General features: G+C 39.9%; 1 protein-coding gene across 1 annotated transcript in view; it reads right to left on the reverse strand.

Annotated features, from left to right (window-relative positions):
• Positions 1–12,011: 12,011 nt before the first annotated feature.
• Positions 12,012–18,899, reverse strand: part of LAPTM4B (lysosomal protein transmembrane 4 beta) — a 59,880-nt gene continuing 52,992 nt past the window's right edge. Inside the window, exon 7 of the mRNA XM_050890859.1 lies at positions 12,012–12,086. Coding sequence (XP_050746816.1) covers positions 12,012–12,086 — 75 coding nt within the window. The remainder of the gene's footprint in view (positions 12,087–18,899) is intronic.

Consider the following 18,899-nt stretch of genomic DNA (forward strand, 5'->3'; position numbering starts at 1 on the left):
GCTATATCTAATCTGTTTTGCTGAAGCAGTAGATAGATAATATGCTATATCTCATCATCCCCCCCAAAACATTATCCTTTTGCTATGTCCACAAGCTCTTTCTACTTCAGGCATGTGCTTAACTTCTTTTCTTTGCTGTTTTGAGCATGTCTTCCATAGCTAGCCACCTCCTTGACACTTACATGATTCTAATTTGTACACGGTACATTATATAGCCTCTTAAAAGAAATTGAGAGAGATTTTTTGAAAATCCATACTGTTTTCTTACATGGATCCTTTCCATTCAGCTGACACTTTCCATAATTCCAGGAACATGCTGCTGGTTAAAAACTAATTCAGTAAAGATTCAGACATGGATGTTATGACAAAGTGTTTATTTCTCACTTGTGGTAAAAAGGACTCACCTGAGTGTTAGTGATGGACCAATGATACATGAATTTTATGGTTCTGCTCACAGTTCACGGTTTGTGAACTTCATTATATATATATATAAAACCAGGGGAACTGAAACAGATCAAAGGATTTGAAGGACTATGAATTTGTAAAGAGTGTGCAGTTACTTTTCTCCCAGACTTGTGTGTTGATTTTGCTGTTTTAGTTCCAGGTGTTTGAGGATTAGGATCTTGGCTGGCTCTGTACTTGATTCTAAGAATTGCTTCATATTCTTAAGGCATCTGAAAAAGGCAAATAACTCACTGGTGCGCATGGCCAGACAATATACAGCCTCAGTTCAGCCCTTTTTGCTTTGCTGTCTCTGTACCACTGCAGACTTCCATCTTTCTGCTTGCCATGGATAGCAGCTAAAGTCACCTGCAGTGGCTCAGAGAAATGGGCAAAAGGCAAAAGTTCTGCTTATTGAAGCCCAGATGCTGCAATTAACAAAGTTTTTCCTACTGAAATTCTCTTGGAAACTCCATTTGACTCTTTAAAATATTTTGGAAGAAGAAAATGAGAACTCTTGCAGCTGGTACCTGAAAAGCAAACATTTGCCTTATATATAGGTTACATCCTTTCTTCATTTTCCTCAGAAGAATTGTGTGGTAGCTTATGATTACTGTCCAGACTGGACAATGTTTACTGGTGAAAAAAAAAAGATATATGATATCATCAGAGGCGTGAGTCAATGAAGTTATATGCTGTTGATAAAGTACATACTGAATTCATCTGCAGACAGCACTCACATAGTTTAACTAGCTGAAAAATTGTCCCGGGATTGCCACTCTGCCAAGTATATTCACAGGCTTTACTTTTGCTGTGACTTTCAACATGTGGACAGTAAAATTGCATTTTCAGCATTTCCCTTGGTAATTTAAGTCATGCCGTGCTTAAATTCAACTCTCTTTTCCTTCAGAATCTAAGACAATGGCTTTTTACTCAGTTCTTGGGACAAAATTGAGATCATATACACAAGGAACTGAACTTAGATCTTACAACATGATCCAGAAAGCATGCAAGTAAGTTGCTAGCTCTAAATCAGTCCTTGCACAATGAAAAATATTGTAAACGTAGTGATGCGTTTGAATTTTCACCCGTGTCTGGATCTTAAGCGAAACAACAAGGTTCTTTATGAATCTTAGGTAATGTCCGTGTTGTGCTCAAAACAGGCACCCAGATTTCGTCTGAACTACAACTTTGGCAGAATTTAGGCAGTCTGGCTCTAGACCTACCGGTGTTCGTACAGAACTACGCGGATCAAAGATTAAAAAAAGAAAATGACATAAACATTTAAATTTTGGTGATTCAGATGCCAAGCAACCAAATGGTAGCCAATCCAGCCAGATCCCTGGGTGCTTTTGTGGTATCATTCGCAGCAGAAATATCTGCCTGACTGATCCGTCATTGCTGTGGTTCCTGACTTGAGGTTTACCGTGATTTCATCTTTAATGAAATTAGTTGATGATATTACTACTTTAAAAAGGAAGCAGAGTGTCTCATAGCAGGTATCAACAAAACCGCAGTACTTTAACACATACGCTGGTCTGTATTTAAAAAAAAAGCTAATACAAAAAACATGATTAGTGAAACTTGCCTGCCTCTGAATGACCCAGCTGAAATATGTTACGTTAAAAGGCTATTATGGTAATGTTTATTAATTAACACAGAGAACAGTGGCTATTATGAACCAGTTTGGTGTCAATTAAATGTTGCATACTGGAAGCATCTTTTCTTTTGGCTATGGTACAGCTATGATGCTGACCCTCAGTTAAGTCTGACTCGTGAATCATCTTGAGGAGATAATAGGAGGCACTGAAGCGTGCACTGAACTTACTTAGATTTAAAGGAGATTACTCATGGTCTTCAAGTTAAGCACATGTTCAGAGGTTTTGATGGTTTCTTAAAAAAATCATCACCTTAAAAAATATTTGACTCCTGAAAGTTTGGCCCTGCAACACCTAGGTTTGTGGCAATGGTCCCGGGAAAAGTTGGTGTTTCATGAAGTGCATAAGGAAATGTAGATCTTAATTCCCTTTGTTGCCAATCCTGTTCCAACAGGGCTGTGCAGAGGACCTGGAGAGCAGAGAAAGGGTGGCAAGTCTGCCTGGCTCTCCGTGAGTCCTTGTGCTGGGCACCCTGTGCTCGCTCTCAGGCACGCTTCCAGGGCAGATGCCCCAAGCCTCTGTGCAAACAGCAGTTAGCAACAGCCGAGCCACACCTGCACCTCGGACTGTCCTGCAAAAGACACTAGGAGCCACTTCTGCATTTTGTGAGGAGCAGATTTCTGCCAGTTTGTGCTGGGTCCGTTGTGAGAGCACACAGGGGGACTCGGGTGGCTGAATGGCTTCAGGGAGCTTGTGCATGAACTGGGCACCAGCCTGCTCAGCCCTGTCCAAACTGGTGGCATGTTAAACATAATTATCAGGTCTTTCTCCTTACCAGATCTCCCTGGGGCCAAGGCAGGAGGTGAATGCCAAGCTCCACAGGCTGGAGAAAACCTGGTCCACAATGCAGAACTGCAGGCACCAAGGGATCAGTGAAACGTTGGGAAGTTGAAGCATTTGTAAGGTTGGGCAGCCATTGAACATGCTGTCTAGACATCAATTTTGGAATTAAACATCCAAGTTCTTTTTTGAGCCTTCTACATACCAAACGATACAGAATTTCCCTGAATTAATTCATTCCTGAATTAATTTATGGATTGCCTTACAAAAACAGTCCTTTCTTACTCCAAAAATTGCCAAGGAGAAAAAAATCCCGTACAAAACAGTATCAAATATGAAGGATGGAGATGTAGAATAGCAGAAAACCAGCTTGTTTCTAGTCTGATTTTTCTATCTGCAGGTTTCCATCATTAGGTGCTGTTACACTTCTGTTGGCTGCATTGAAGACACCTTTTATTGAAGTTTTGTTCCCTATGTACTTACTTATATGGTATCCTTAAGTCACCTCCTAAATCTGAGTTATTAAAGACATTGCATTTCCTGAGTTTTTCGCTTGATGGCATATTTTCCAACTCTCTAATGGTTCTTTCAGCTCTTTGCTAACCCACTCCAAGGTTTTTTAAACATTCTGCTTGAATTATTCACAGCTTTAAGGTATAGGCAAAATAGAATCTTTTTTTTTTTGCCTTTTTATCGATGATTTATGCTTTCTTTAAAGTCATAGATGAAGAATTTTAAGCACCGTGGAGTCAAAACCTGATCCTTGCAGAATTTCTCTTGAAACACACTCACTTACTGGGTATTCTTTGCTCACATACAGCTGAGATTTACGGGCTGTTTTGCAATCTATTTCATATGTGCAACACTGTTGCTGTATAATTCTAGTTCCGTAGTCAAAATATTGTGTTGTATCAGGTAAAGTGCCTAAGAAATGTCCGAGTGTATAATGTTTACACTTGACCCCATATTGATCCATTTCATAGCCCCTTTAAAAAAAGAAAAAAGGATAGTTTGACAAAGTCTGTTTCCCCAAGCATTCCTGTGTTCTATTATCAGTTTTCTGAGTAATGCACTAAGTAAGTGACAGAATTATGGAAAAATTTAGGTAGGAAGTGACCTAAAAAAAATCCCCAAGGATGGTGTTCAGCCTCTCTAAGTTATAGCCTTGTATGATGAATCTTCTGTTATACCTGAAGTCTAAAAATTTTAATTCAGGAACTCTCCAAAACATGCTTTTTGAGTACCACCACTGGTGGTGGTGGTGGCATTTGCCAAAGTTTTGGCTCTGCACCAGATCACTGTACTTTTAAAGACTGAAGAGGAAGAAAACTTTGAAAAAGAAGTTGTAGTGAAAGGAAAAAGGATGAAAGGCTTCTTGAAAATACTACTAGATATAGTAGTAGATGTTGTAGATACAGAATATCTTAAATAATTTAATGTGTTCCTAGTAATGTTAAAAAAAAGTCCTCAACCCTCCCTGCCCCCAAGTATCTGGAAAATCCATCCAAATGTAGATGGTGTTTCACAGAAAAAGGCATCAGAGCAAAATTGCGGTAAAAGAAAAAGTATGAGATGCTGTTGTGGTTTAACCGCAGCTGCAACTAGGCACCACGCAGCCGCTCACTCACTTCCCCCACCCAGTGGGATGGAGGAGAGAATCGAAAAAAACCAACCTTGTGGGTTGAGATAAAGACAGTTTAACAGGACAGAAAGGAAGGAAAATAATGATAAAGATAATAATAAAAAAATGACAATAATAATACTAAAAGAACTAGAATATACAAAACAAGTGATGCACAGTGCAATTGCTCACCACTTGCTGACTGATGCCCAGTTAGTTCCCGAGCAGCGATCCGCCCCTTCTGGCCAACTCCCCCCAGTTTATATAGCGGGCATGACGTCATATGGTATGGAATATCCCTTTGGCCAGTTTGGGTCAGCTGTCCTGGCTGTGTCCCCTCCCAACTTCTTGTGCCCCTCCAGCCTTCTTGCTGACAGGGCATGAGAAGCTGAAAAATCCTTGACTTAGTATAAACACTACTTAGCAACAACTAAAACCATCAGTGTGTTATCATCACCATTATTTTCCTACTAAATCCAAAACACTGCACTACACCAGCTATTAGGAAGAAAATTAACTCTATCCCAGCCGAAACCAGGACAGATGCCAAAGAACATCTGTAGTAGCCTTGGTACAGTTTGTAGTTGAGTTAAACCTGGTTAGGTAGTAAAAAGGATACTGCTAATACTGCTGCTGAATCCAACCCAAAGGGAAAAGTTACACTCACAATAAGATGAATAAACTCTTTTTGCTTCAAAAGCAAAGAAGAATCAAGCATCTACTTGTTATCTGTGATAAGTAAACTCAGGAATGCTAGTTAGAAACTAAAAAATGTCCAGAAAAGACGTCATATGTTGGGTGTATGTAGACATCACAAACATGATCAGGGATCACATCTCGAAACTTTCCCAGCTTGTGACTCTGTCTGGTCTCATAACCCCTGAGGCAAAGCCATACTTCCTCAAACATTCACCTCCCTCCTTTTCTCAGACACCCCTTTTTGTAGCTCATCCTCAGGCTGCTCGTGTAAAATGAACTGGTCCCAGCTCAACTGGGACTGTGCTGCCCGTGCAGTCTCTCATACAAGGGCCACAGGTAAGGCAGCTCTAGTGGTTAAATGTAGCCCACATCTAAATGTTGCTGCTGCACAGCCGCATGGCAGCAATTATGGAAACATATGTTATGTTGTTCGGTGCTAATAGGAGTACAACAGTTACAGACAAGTTTTTCTGAGCTTCACTTTTTTCACAGGGGGTCTACTATTCTAGATTCCTGGAGCGTTTACAGTGTCTGTTAAGCATAATGTTATTTTGCCTTTATTGTACTTTATTTTTTCAAACTACTGTGTCAGAACTTTTTATCCAGGCAGAAGAATTGAATTGCAAAGAGAGGAAAAAGCAACCAAAAGATAACGATGTATTATGTTGTGCTTTGGGCTTTTTTTGATGCTACTTCACAAGATAAAAAACCACAAAGAAAATATACCTTTGAAACAGAAACCAGCCAGTTCCTGAGATGAAAATGTGGCCTCAAATACCTTTACTAAATATCTATATTTAAAAGGAAAACAATTGCATTAAAGAAAGAAGCAAACTTCAATATTTTTGGAGAACAAAACCCAAAAAACTACTGTATCAACTAGTCTGGTTCATTAAAATAATTTTGAACTTCTTTAGTTGCTTTTTCTTTATGAGAAGCAAAGAAGCAGGATCACACAATAGCAGGAAATTTAAGCTGGCCTGTGCAACTGATAAAGCTAATTTCATCCTCAGCTCTAATGCAATGAAGGAAATGAAACCCATTCCAATTTTCTAATGATTTGATGGGGAGAAGACTTTATGAACTCACAAAAGATAAATATTTGTAACTAATTGCTAGCTCTTGCCTTTGTTCCTTTACTTTCATTGCCCTTGCTGCCCTCAGGTGAGTGCATCTGATACTGCCAAGAATGACCACATTCACAGAAATAGTACCAATCTCCCAGAGTGTCCCACCAATTTATTGTTTATCTAGCAGTCTTAAACTGTTGCACTGGTGATACACAAAATAGAGCTATAAGAGTAATTGTCTGTCCAGTCACCTTTTCTCCATAAGAGACAGGACGCCTGTTTGTGCTTGCCTCTGGCCCAGCGAAGAGCCCGAAAAATCTGCTACCCATGAAGTAGAACGTATGTGTCTTATTAGGATGGTATCTGTATTTTTAAGAACACCTTGCCCATCCTGACACTGAATGTGCTCAGAAGATTTGATGCTAAAAGTCTACCAATGTTGGACCTCTGTCTCTGATGCATCCTTGCCTCTGCTGTCATGAAGGGACCTGAAATGGGGCACTTTGGAGGGGGAAACAGTTTCAAAATTACAGGTGATCAACTACCCAGAGTCCCTGATGATGAAGTAGAAGGAATCTCAAAAAAAAAATCTCTCAACCCCTCCAAAAACCAGAAGGATTTGGATACTTGGGCAAAGTTTATATGAAAACAGAAACCTGTTAGATAGAGTTATTAGCAGGATGCACTTAGGTACTATAATGGAGCCCAGGTTCTGGGCTAAAAAGCTGTGTGTGGCTCATCCCTGGTCATGTTGACCTCAAAGAGTAAACAGAAGTCCTCTGAAATGGCTGCAGAGACTCCGCTGTGCTGCAGCTCCCTCTCTCAGAGTAGCTTCACAGTTCTTCTGTCTCTGCTGGCTAGCAAGCTTCTCCTGTAAGCCAAGTAGCCAGCCCTGCTGCATGCCTGATTCATCTTCTTGCTGTTTACTCAGCCTTCCGAGTGACCCTGTGTCCTCCGCTCACACTAATTAAAGTCCCGCTCTGGCTACAAAGGACAAACGTTTCATGACTTTCTGAAAACCCTCCTGTTTGAAAGGTTTGAATAATCTGAAAGAAAAAAAAAAGTAATATTTACTGCATTAAATTACACATAAGTTCTTCATTAAAATAAACTACTGTTGCAGCTCATTGTCTAGGATATAGTTGTAGAACTGCCTTTTTGCTTTGAAATAACTTTATATCTGCTGGCTGGGTGACAATGAGGTTTTCACTCCTGTTGCTTCGGTATCCTATTCTGCTGGAGGTAGACACAGGCTGCAGGCAGAAGGTCACAGATCTGGTTTCCACACCCTGCTGAGCTATTCAGCTGAAAAACTGGCCACGTTGCAGAACCTTTTTGGGTCAAATCCATGGGTGTGGAGACATCATTTACAAATACCAGAGTCCTTCTCTGAAAGAACTCTAATCCTGATTTATCAGAGCCAAGCCTCCCTTTAGATAGCTATGGCTGCTGTTTTGGGTTTCTCAGAGCTGTGAAATGAGATAGTGCTGGAACATCTCTGTAGCCATAGGCATTGAAATTTTGCAAGAAATGCTTTTTCATGGTACCTGACTGCAATTTCTGCAGCTAAGAGAGACATGTAAATGGGAAGGATGTAACTTAGCTCCAGAGAAGCAGCCTCTAAGGAGAGAACCTCCTGGAGAGCAGCCTCTAAGGATATAACTTAGCTCCAGAGAAGCAGCTCGGAGTCTTCTGTCAAACTAGACAGTTTGGCAGGAATTTAACCAATACTCTTTTGGGTTTAGAAAAATAAATCTGTAGATGTCTTTGCCTTACAACAAGTAAGACCAAGGTATCATCCACTCCAGTGATAAAAGTCTGAAACAGAGCTGGTGTAACAGCTAACCTAACAGGTTACACGAGCAATTTTATTTCCTCCTGACCATAGCACAAGAGAAAGAGAGCACATAAGCCAATGAGGTTTGTAGCAGTGAACCATGTCAATGCAATGACATCTGTCTCTCTGTGCTGTTTAAAGGACATACATGAACGTTGCCCTCCCATGCTCTGTACCTGTTGCCACTCTTCTCTCCGTTCTGCTCTGACTGGTAGCCAAGCCTTCCATCTTCCATATTCCAAGAATCAGTGTGCAGACTTGTTGATATTAACAAAAAATTGTTAAAACTGTGCATGGCGTCCCTAGTTGCTATACTTTGGCCAACAGGGTAGTGGTGAGGAATGCCCTGTTTTGAAAGTGCAGAATTTGGAATTTGTTTCAGACTAGTTATTGTTCCCTCTGCTTCCTTGCCAAGCTTTTCTCTAGCCATAAATCGATCTGATATGGCCTTTGGAAACATATCAAGTCTGGGTTGTTTTTACCAACCAGAGGTTTTCCCAAAGAAGTACAGATAGGCTAACACCTAAAATAATGGTCATTAATAATTGTTTTAGAAATTTAATGTACTTACAAACACGAGTGCCACACTGTTGGGTCACCACTATGAATTCCTCTTTGCTTTCTCCAGTACAATGCATGGATGAGTGTACGATGAAGGGAAGCTGCATTGTTCCATCAGGAAAAAGAGCATCAAGCACAGATGAGAGAAATGTGATGTGTGTCTTAGCATGTGTAGGCTTTGTGAAGCCTGCAATGCCTTATAACAGATATTTCAAAAAATTAGAAGATTTCAGCAAAAGATCTACTTACATATCTGGTACTATCAAGGTTTAGATTCCTACTTGCTGGTTTTGGCCCCATATTTATGATGTTCCATGTCAACATACCTTGAAAATATTTTCTTTCCACTCTTAAGTTACTAGAAATTATTAATAATAAACTGCTATGTTAGAGTTTAAGGTAAGAAAACAGGAGAGAATTTGAGTAAGCACATGCTCCTAATATCTAGGAGAAAGCTAAAAATGCAAGGAATAGTGAAAAAAGCACTGTTAGGAGCAAGCAGTTCCCAAAGCACAGAAACTTAAGAAGCCAGGTTTTTAATGGGTTTCTGTGTCACAGATGACTGACTATTAGAAATTAATTATAGAAAAGCTGTGGTGTGAATTCCCCAGGATTAGACATGGAAATGGAGAATGAATTCAACAACTGAGGATAAAAAACCTTCAGCCGGAGTTCATGTCTCTTCATGTAACCCAGACAATCTCATTTTTCTTTCGGAGCGGGGGAACTTGTCTCCCACATGGATCCTCTGATATGTCAGCAGAGCTGAACTTATATTACATTATCTGCTCCCTCCTACCCAGCTGTCTATCTACAGTGTGTGCAGGAATGTAATGGTTTTGATACTGTAACCTCCCTGCCCTCTTTAACTCAAACTGGACAATATCCAAAAGGTATTACGAGTACTGGCAGAACACATGTACTCGCACTTATGCACGTATGGTGTGTGTGAAGAAGTCTTGATTCTTTAGTAAGACAAGCTAAAGTCTACAGAAATTTCATGTGAATTAGCACAACATTATCCCTAAAATGATGTGGAGAAAAAGAAGCCCCAGCTTTTGGTGTAGTTCAGTGTAGCCCTGTTCTGTGTCACACACTTCATTAGACCTGGAAAATTGCCTGCAGTTCTGGACAATGAACTAAAAGCTTGAATTATCTCTTGTTTTTATTGTACAATAAATTATAGAACCTACTGTTCTATTCTCCATTTATACAGTATGGAGGGAAAGCTGGTGAATGGACTAGTGAGTGGACTGAAAAACTGTTGTTTAGGTCATTTACAGAGAAAATCCTGCCATGTCAGATTGATTGGACAGGAATTTATGTATGCTTGTGCTTGGAAGACCAGCAAAAAATGATTTCCATAGTCTTGAGGAAACATCCTTTTATTGTAGAGAAGTTTGTATACACAGATGCGATGTATTTACAACCAGCTTTTCTCAAACAGATGACTGTTTAAAATCCTTCACAAATCTGTCAAGAATGAAAGAAAATAAAGCTCAGAAGCCCAGCCAGCCAGCCCAAGCCCCAAATTCAGATTAATTCCCAAAGATAATTGTAATGAGATAATAATACATGGACTTATTCTGAAGGAAGCAATAGGACTGTGACAGAGATCAATGGATGGACTTCAGGATTGGTTCAGTCAAAAGCATTGCTTAGTTTGATCTCAGAGTTGAAGAACCCCGAAATAAAATTCCAACAAGCAGATCGGGACCTGCCTTTTCCCAGGGGTGTGGAAGAGACAGGCAGAAAGAGTCTGGCCCTTCCTTCCCTGGCCTCTGCAAGGACAGGTCACAGTGGCAACCTCCGTGAAAAGAAGTTGTTGGTCCTGTGTTCCCCTGGAAAGCTCTTTTCCAGAAAAAGGCAGGAAAAGCTCCACTCTTCTTCAGTCTGCAGAATGGAGTCAATGCACTGAGGGTGAGAACTGGTATCCTCCATAGGAAGGGTGTGGACTCACATGCCAGCCCAGTCACAGGAGAGACAGCACCTTGGTTTCTTCTGGTGCCCCTCCAAACTGTGGCTCTGCTCTGCACTGCCCTTTACCCAGGGCGGTGTGCAGGAGCATCAGTCTAGCTTCAGCCTGTTCAATCACCCCAAATGCAGAGGAGACAACACAGGGGGAAACGATGAGAGGTAGAGACACACATTATATTCCCTTTTCCTCTTCCTTTTCAATTAAAAGTAGAACCTTCATCAACAACAAAAAGTTACATGTGCAGGAGGCACTTCTCTGGGGAAGAAATAAATACCTCACACAAGCATTCATGGATGGATGGATGAGTCCCATGACAAAGATTCTCAGCACAATCAGTTCAGTCATAAAAGGAATCTAAAATCCCCACGTTGGTGTATATGAGAAACACGCAAAACATATCTGCTAATGCTCAAGGAAGTTACATGCATAAGTTTCCCCTAGGTTAGGAACATATATCTTAGAATCTGCATAATTTAGTTCACACTCAGCAGAACATTGCGATATTTACAAGCACATTCCAATGGGAAAACATTTGCATATTGAGTGCGAAAGACGCAGCTTTGTCACCTAACCATGGGACTTTAAAAGCAGGGATTTTGTGACCTCAAAATACTATTTGTGAAGTTGGTGGGGAGGAAAAAGGTGTGTAGGCAGGAAAAGAAAATTACCAGAAGCTGGTAAGAACTCTTTTTTTTGAACGTTAGAATTGTTGCAGGCTGGGACAAAGTGAATCCATGTAGACCACAGGTTCTGGCTTGTTACACATCACAGAGTGCTTTGTCTGCTCTCATTTCCCATACTTATTCTTCCCAATTAAATTTGTTTCCCATTAGCCAGGTTGATGAGAATAGTGCGTAAGACATTCTTCTTCTTGCAATCATCATCCTTCATGTGTAATAACTTAATAAATTCTTGCAGAACAGGAATGAAGTGGAATGTCACTTTTTTGGACTTGGTCTGTATTCTGAAGGTGAAAATGGGCATCTGAGAAACACATTTATAATGCTTTGGAAGTTTTACAAATTAAAAAAAAAAAAAGTTACACTCTGAACCTGGTTGAGAATGCAAAGTTCTACGTTCTCTAGCACTGCATGTCAGACATGGTGGAAAAAGCTACTACTGTAACCTTAGCACTACCCAGAATTGTTCTGAAACTAGTTCACTAGTTTCTGAAACACTACTATAGTTGCAGCAAATTATTAAAACTATCTACAGAATTTTAATCATACAATTTAGGTTTCAATATGTCAGCAAAACAGCAATGTATAACCCATAGAAGTTATATCCTGGAAGTGAAATTATCAAACTATTGCTCCGATGTCTGAAAAGTAAAGCTATCCTCCCTAGGTACACAGCACCCTCTCATTTATGCTGACACATAAGGTGGTGGTGGATCTTTAGCAGCTCCGTTCACAGGATCATCATATGGTGGCAACAAGACCTGCAGGAAAGGAAAAAAAGGTTATATTTTTTAAAAAGAAGCCAGCTGATAAAATTTACAGAAAAGAAAACCCCTAAGGCCTTGTCCTAAAAAATAACAAAAAAGAGTAAATTAGTAAGCAGAAGCAGAATAGTTAGAAAATGAAACAGTATTAGCTTGAAGTTCCTCCTTTTCAATTTGTGGGCCTGTTTTCATCACAAAAGAAAACGTGATTTCTTCTCATTTCTTATTGACTCCAGTGACAGCTTGATTTCAGCCGAAGACCTGGTTGCTGGTACCTGAATTTGTTCAATCTGGCAGTGACAGTAGCTGCTTATTCTGCAGCTCTCCTCTGTCAAGAGTGCTTAAACCATGTCTCCTGGAGGAGTGCTCAAACTGCTAAGTCAGAGTGAGAAAAGTCCCAAAAACCTCTCTTTCTGAGGTCTCCCTGGAAGAGCTAATAATTATTTCAGGGTGGGGAGAAAGAAAGCAAAGGGAGAACAAATTACCCAATGTCTAAATAAATCTCCAGTTCTGTGCTTCTGGGGCACTCAGCCATGAGAAGGAAGACCCACATTCCTATAAGCCCTTCAGTAGGGTATGTAGTTTAAGTAGTTAAGTAAGGATACTTAAACATCTGATAGAAATTAGGAGAGCTTTAATTATATATCATCCCCATTCATAGGAGTCCAGGCAGCTTCCTGGGATATGGGAGATGCAAGTTCAGGCCACACAAGGCAGAGGAGGGATTTGAACCAAGACTTCTACTTTAGGCAAGCATGCTAGCTATCATGCAATTTTTAATGGCACCAGCATTGACATTAATTAGCTTGCATGTGAAAAGGCAAAGGAGCACTTGGTCTGTGAATCCCAGTAGGGACGGAGCATAAAATAGATATCTGAATGAAGAATGAGTGTACATTCCCTAAAATATCTCAATATTGTGTAAGAATATCAGTTGTAGTGCACTGGCAGAGATACTTTATGCAGCTGAAGATCAATTATTAGTGATGGAATTTGCAGATTTATCAGCATCGCTTCTTGGTCATTAAAGAGCGCATAAAGCTGATTGTCTAAACATACATAGGGAAAATCCTGATCTCAATAAAGTCAATGGAAGTTTTGCCATGAGTGGATTTCACCAGTTCTTAAAGAAGTTGATAACCTGCCTTCTGCAAAGAAACATCCGTGATCATCCCTTTTGGACCTCATCCACAACATAACAAAATCAGTGGGAGTCTTTCTACAGATTTAAATAGACTTTGGGTCAGGCTTTTGTGGGATAGTTCCAAGGGTGATTCACATTATACTGATGGGAGTTTACAGACATGCGTTGGTGACCATGTATTCAAGTACATCTGCACATGTTTGTTAGATTACAGAAGGGCTACCTTGGCATCTTCAGCCCTTAATCAAAAAAGTTTCATTATTTAGAAAAGGAAATTGTCAGAGCCATCACTCTTTATTAATACCATATGTTTGAGCTTGTAAATGCACTATACTATGCACACATCCACTACTTAATCTAAAAAAACTTGTATTGAAAAGCATTTAATAAATTATGTCAACTTTAAAGGGTGCAAACAGCTTATGGCAGACTACTTATCTACTGAAATTAGGACAACATATAGAACTTCAAATAAATATTGTGACAAAAATCATAAATATATTTTGCAATGTAACTTCAGTAAATCACACCACTATAGCATGTAAACTGTGAATAACACTACAGTTGAGATCCTCTCCCTAGTGCCAATCATTAGTTTAATAACAGGGTTTGTAGTAAAATCCTTGTGTTACTAAAAAAGGCACTAGTTTCTCAAATGTACTGAAACATGTTCATTAGTTGATTATGAAGCAATATGATTAGTAATTAAATCTGATCTACAGATGACTCTGAAAATGAATCAAGTTCACTTGGTGAACATTTAGCTGTCTTATTGCATTCTTGTAACGCTAAGCCCCAAACTGTGGTCCTTTCCTTTCAGGTTCAGAGTCCATTTCATCAGGCGTGATAAGAAATCACAGCAGACGCAATCCAAAAAGCTGTCCATCTTCCAGGTCTACGAGCTGATTAATAAAGGACGACACCTCTTCCTGTGCTCTGATCCTCTTTTAGATCAATGTGTCCTAAGACTACTGTAGTTACATCGGTATTATTACTTCAGTATTGAGGTTACTGTCATTTGCAGTAGGTCTCCTGGAGGATTTACTGATATGAGTGAGTTTCTTCATTCCCTTCACTCCTGTATGAAACAAAATCTGTCTGGTAGGAGAACAGCCTCCTGGTGAGGCATTTACCTCTTGGGAGGTGAACACTCCCCTTTGCTCTATGGACCCAAAACTCATGTGTGAGTTAATGGCCCCAAGGACCCTCCGAAGACGCTTTCTCACTTATCAACAGTTCAACAAGAAGCGAGGGGAAATAGGAATGCCGACAGGAGCCATTTTGGAGAAGCCACTGGCTAAATCCTAAGGCATATGGATTTCTATAGGAATATTCAAGGTATGTGGGGTATGAACTGGGAAGACCACGGAAAAGGTTCAGAAGTTTCACAAGAAAATATCTACAGTGGAAGGCTAAAGACTATTTGCCAAATGTCTGTAAGGTTTAGGGTCACTTTATTGCTGGCAAAGGTTATTTGTCTGAACAGTTCTATCACTGACAACTTTACAGGCTTACTCCCCACACATTTTTGTGTTTAAATATTTAAATGTCCTGATCTTGCATTCACTGACATGAACAGAATAGTGATAAAAAATAGTAAGTGCAGAATGAGCGGCATTCAAAATTACTACCTTTTCCTAGCAGTGTTTGAGTTAGACAAAAATATGGACAGGATATTAAACAAAGGTTAAGATGAATGAATGTGATGGACAACACATGGAAGAAAGCACTTGGAGTTTGTGGAATACATGGTGCCAGCTGGGACCCCAAGTATCTCACGTCATTAGTATAGTAAAAGTCCTTTAAACTAATTTAACTGTTTTACTTTCAGTCAATGTGGTTTTGTTACTGTTACTTAATCATCTGTCAACTGTAAGTCTAAATAATCATCCTTCAGCTTCCATGACAGTTTGAATAACTCTTCAACCACTCTATAATTACAAATCTTGCAATTCTGCCTCTGTAAGACTACCTTTTAATTATTTTTGACACGAACAGGGTTTCAGCCCATTACTTTCCCTTAATAATTTTTCCATCTTTTCTCAATTAAGTCTATTTTGGCAAAAGGGAGAAATATGATAAAACCTGAATTATCTCAGCTTTTAACCGTTTACTGTTGAAATGGTTAACAGTTTAGAAAAATCTCAAGGAAAAGAGAATTCCATTAGAATTTTAATCATTGAATTTATACCAAAGTAGCTGAGATGAAAATCTGGATCAGAGTAGTTTTCCCTTCTCTTGTGTTAATTTTAAATCTCAGCATGGTTTAATGGAAGCAGATAAGTGCCTTGGACATAAAACAGCAGAGTTATTCAGGCAATACGTTATGCTCTCCAGAGACATAAAATGGAAGCCAGTCACTGAGCCAAAGGGTGAATTCAGAAACTGGAAAAATAGACAGAAACTCACTATTGAGTCTTATCTAAGAACCTAATTAGAATGGATGCAGTCTAAAATAATTCATGAAGAACAGAAATACATACATATTTTAGGTCCATGGTATCCCAAAGGCAGAATATCCGCTAGGACAACTGATGCATTTTGCTTCCTAGGCACTACATTTGAGCATTTCCTTGCTTGTTTGTTGTGAATTGAGAAAAATGTATGTTAGTTCCCCTGGATGCTCTGGGACTGATGTTTACAGAGTGTTTGAGATTGTCACTGACACGTTATTATAAAAAGTAAGTACGAAGGACTCCCATTTTTTGGAACTCAGTGATTCCTGTGAAAAGTTCTGGCTTTTTATCAGTAGACCAGCAAACAAGGTTGGAAGATTAGATGGTTGTAGGGTTCAGTCCTGTAGGATGCCTAAAATCCAAAGGACAGAAGCTCCTAACTTCTTTCACAACCCCTATAACTGTATTTAAGAACCATGTAGCATTTTAACATCATTCTTTAATATGCAGCCAGAGGAGGAGGTGACATTATTCCCTGTTTGTATAGTTGTCTGGTGATAAAAGCATTGCATAGAGGCTCTGAGATCAGAGCTCTAGGGGCTCCCAAACCAAGAGGGTTCAAACCCACAGCTCCTATCTGCCATATGAATGCTCCAGACACAAGGTTTTCAGTTAGGTTGGAAGGACCATTTTCCACCCTCCCGTTGTCACAGTGAAGCCAAGTATGCAAGAATCCATTGGGAAAGAAAGAAAATAGGAGAAAGTGTGGCTATGTAGCCCCATGGTTAGGGTGCTGAAGTGGGACAGGGAGTCCTGGGTGCTGGGCTTTGCTCCCAATACCATTTAAGCATTTTATGATAAGCAGTCTTGTTGTATAATACGCAGAAATAATCCAGAACTGACCCATAAGAAATCCTGGTCCTGACTTAGCTGGTGTCATCCAAGTGGTTTGGATAATTGTATTACATAAGCATCTCTCTATTATAAAGCACATGATACAGGATGACCTTCTCTGGAAGAAATAATTAGCATACAAGTTTGCCAATGGCTATAACATATTCAGTTAATATAAGCATATGTCATTTCTTATTTTTTACATCCTGGTTAATCTGGTTTTGGAGAATAAGTTTTTAAAGACATTGCTTAGAAATATGCCTAAGAAGAAACACAGGCAAATACTTGTATATTCAAACAGTTTGGAATTAATCTTGGCCCAAAGGTGTTTTTTTGGGGGGAATTGCATAATTTCATGTTACCCCAACCTCTTCACCACAGCTATGTATGCATTATGTATCATTCTCCTGCAGAAGTGACCTTTACATTTCAGACACCCAAACTACTACCAGGAATCCTTATGGGAGGCCTATGTGAATATGCAGGAAGCAAAGGGAGAGAGGGCAAAAGGAGCCTTTTCTTTCACACAGCTCACATATACAAAGTGTCAGTGGGTTCAGGCCTTATTCTCTGTTTGCTTAAAAAGGGAGGGAGAGTAACCACAAAGTGAATAGTGGTAGGCAGATGGCGAGAGGATGCCAGAGGCAGTGCTGGACTGTTTCACAGGTAAAAGTGCTGAACCACAGGAATTTCCTTGTCTGGGAGCCACTGTACAACGTGCAGCCCCTGGCCTGGTGATGGGACAAACACTGACACAGCTGCAGGCTGAAATACAGTCACCGCATGCCTTTCCTTTCCTAATTCAGGATAAATTTTCTCCTCGATGTTGCATAGGGCTGATGTGCCAGGTTCAGAGACAACTGAATTGAAAGATGAGGTTTTAAGCAGCACATGCCTAGTTGCACCAGTCCTCTACTCCAGGTTCATTTCATCTCAGTGATTCCAGCTCGAGACCAACCACCGACTTGTACCAATCTGATACCGTTGTGTGGTTTGGAGAGCGTTTAATGGTATGCAATCACATTTACTAATTTTATGTTTACTTCCCTGCTTTCCTGTCATTCACCCAGCCAAGAGGAGTGGAATTTCCTCCCACAGCTGCGGTGGTTTGAGGAGCCATTAACTGCAACCTAAACCATGCTCAGCTGCAGTGAAGCAAGCAGCAAGCCTACAAACAACTCTAGAGGGAAGGCTGCCGACGTGACCACCTCTCCAGTTCAAGATAGTCCCAACAGCCCTCGTGTACTGTTGGGTTCTTGACTACGCAAATATTATGGAGATCACCTGGGGAAAACAGAAGATTTCTGTGTGCATAAACAGCTATAGCCGGCTGATTGCTTCACTCTGTATGCAGGAAATGCTGAGAATAATTCTCTCTTTCCAACGTTTTCCTGTCAAGTTTGACAATGTGGTTTTCTTCTGAGAAGTCTGAGATTACAGAGGAAAATGTAAAATTAAGATGTATTTTTTGCTTAAAATTTTCAGAAATCCAGATCTTCTTAGTAGAGCTCTGTTTTGGAGGCTCAAGCACCAGGTGGCAGCTATTTCCTTTAGTACTATGTATGACAATAAGCACTGGACTATATGTAAATATCACTGATTATATAATTAATTTTGTATTTTATATGAAAGAAAATAAGCCTATTAATGTAGCACATGTTTTATTTCCTGTACAAAATTTACTGGAAGTTACTATATATACTGATTTTATTGAGGCAGACTCTTCAAAAGTTTCTAACGTTCCAGTACGTAGTGTGAGAAGAAGTAGTGTTTATCAAGAGTTTCTGAAGAAATGTGTTTTTTCTACAATGGATGCCCAGGAGTTTTTAAGCCCCAGGCTTTTCAGATGTCTCAGAAGTGAGTCACCCAAGGTCTTCTGCTACTTTTAAAAATTCAGTTCATAAACTGCAGGTGCAAACTGCACCTTTGAGTCATCTGATCTGGTCATCTCTGAGGTAATTTCAGAAAAGTAGGTAATATTTGGCCCTGAAGAATAGTAGATCATGCACACTCAGATTATCAAGGGAGAGAGAGTGACTGAGACAGTTAGGAAGTATTAAAACTAAATCCATTGAGAATTCAGAGTTTTCTGTTTAACCCCTTAGCATGAAGACACACTTTACACTGACTGTATGAAAAGACTGACAGCCTTCAGGAGAAGAGGGACCTTTTCCTAGTAGTGAAGAAACAGGAATAATAATAATAATTCTGTGGTGAGAAGCAGTCAAATGTTGCATTCAAGATAAGCGCTGGAGAAAGAAGTAGGTATTAGCTTTCATCATGCTGCAGCTAAGCACATGCATGTAGCAACAGCTCTACTGCATCAGCTGAAAGGTCCATCCAGATCACAGCAATTAGTGATGGATGATGAAGAAA

The sequence above is a fragment of the Gymnogyps californianus genome, chromosome 2, assembly GCF_018139145.2.
Source record: "Gymnogyps californianus isolate 813 chromosome 2, ASM1813914v2, whole genome shotgun sequence".
NCBI lineage: Eukaryota > Metazoa > Chordata > Aves > Accipitriformes > Cathartidae > Gymnogyps > Gymnogyps californianus.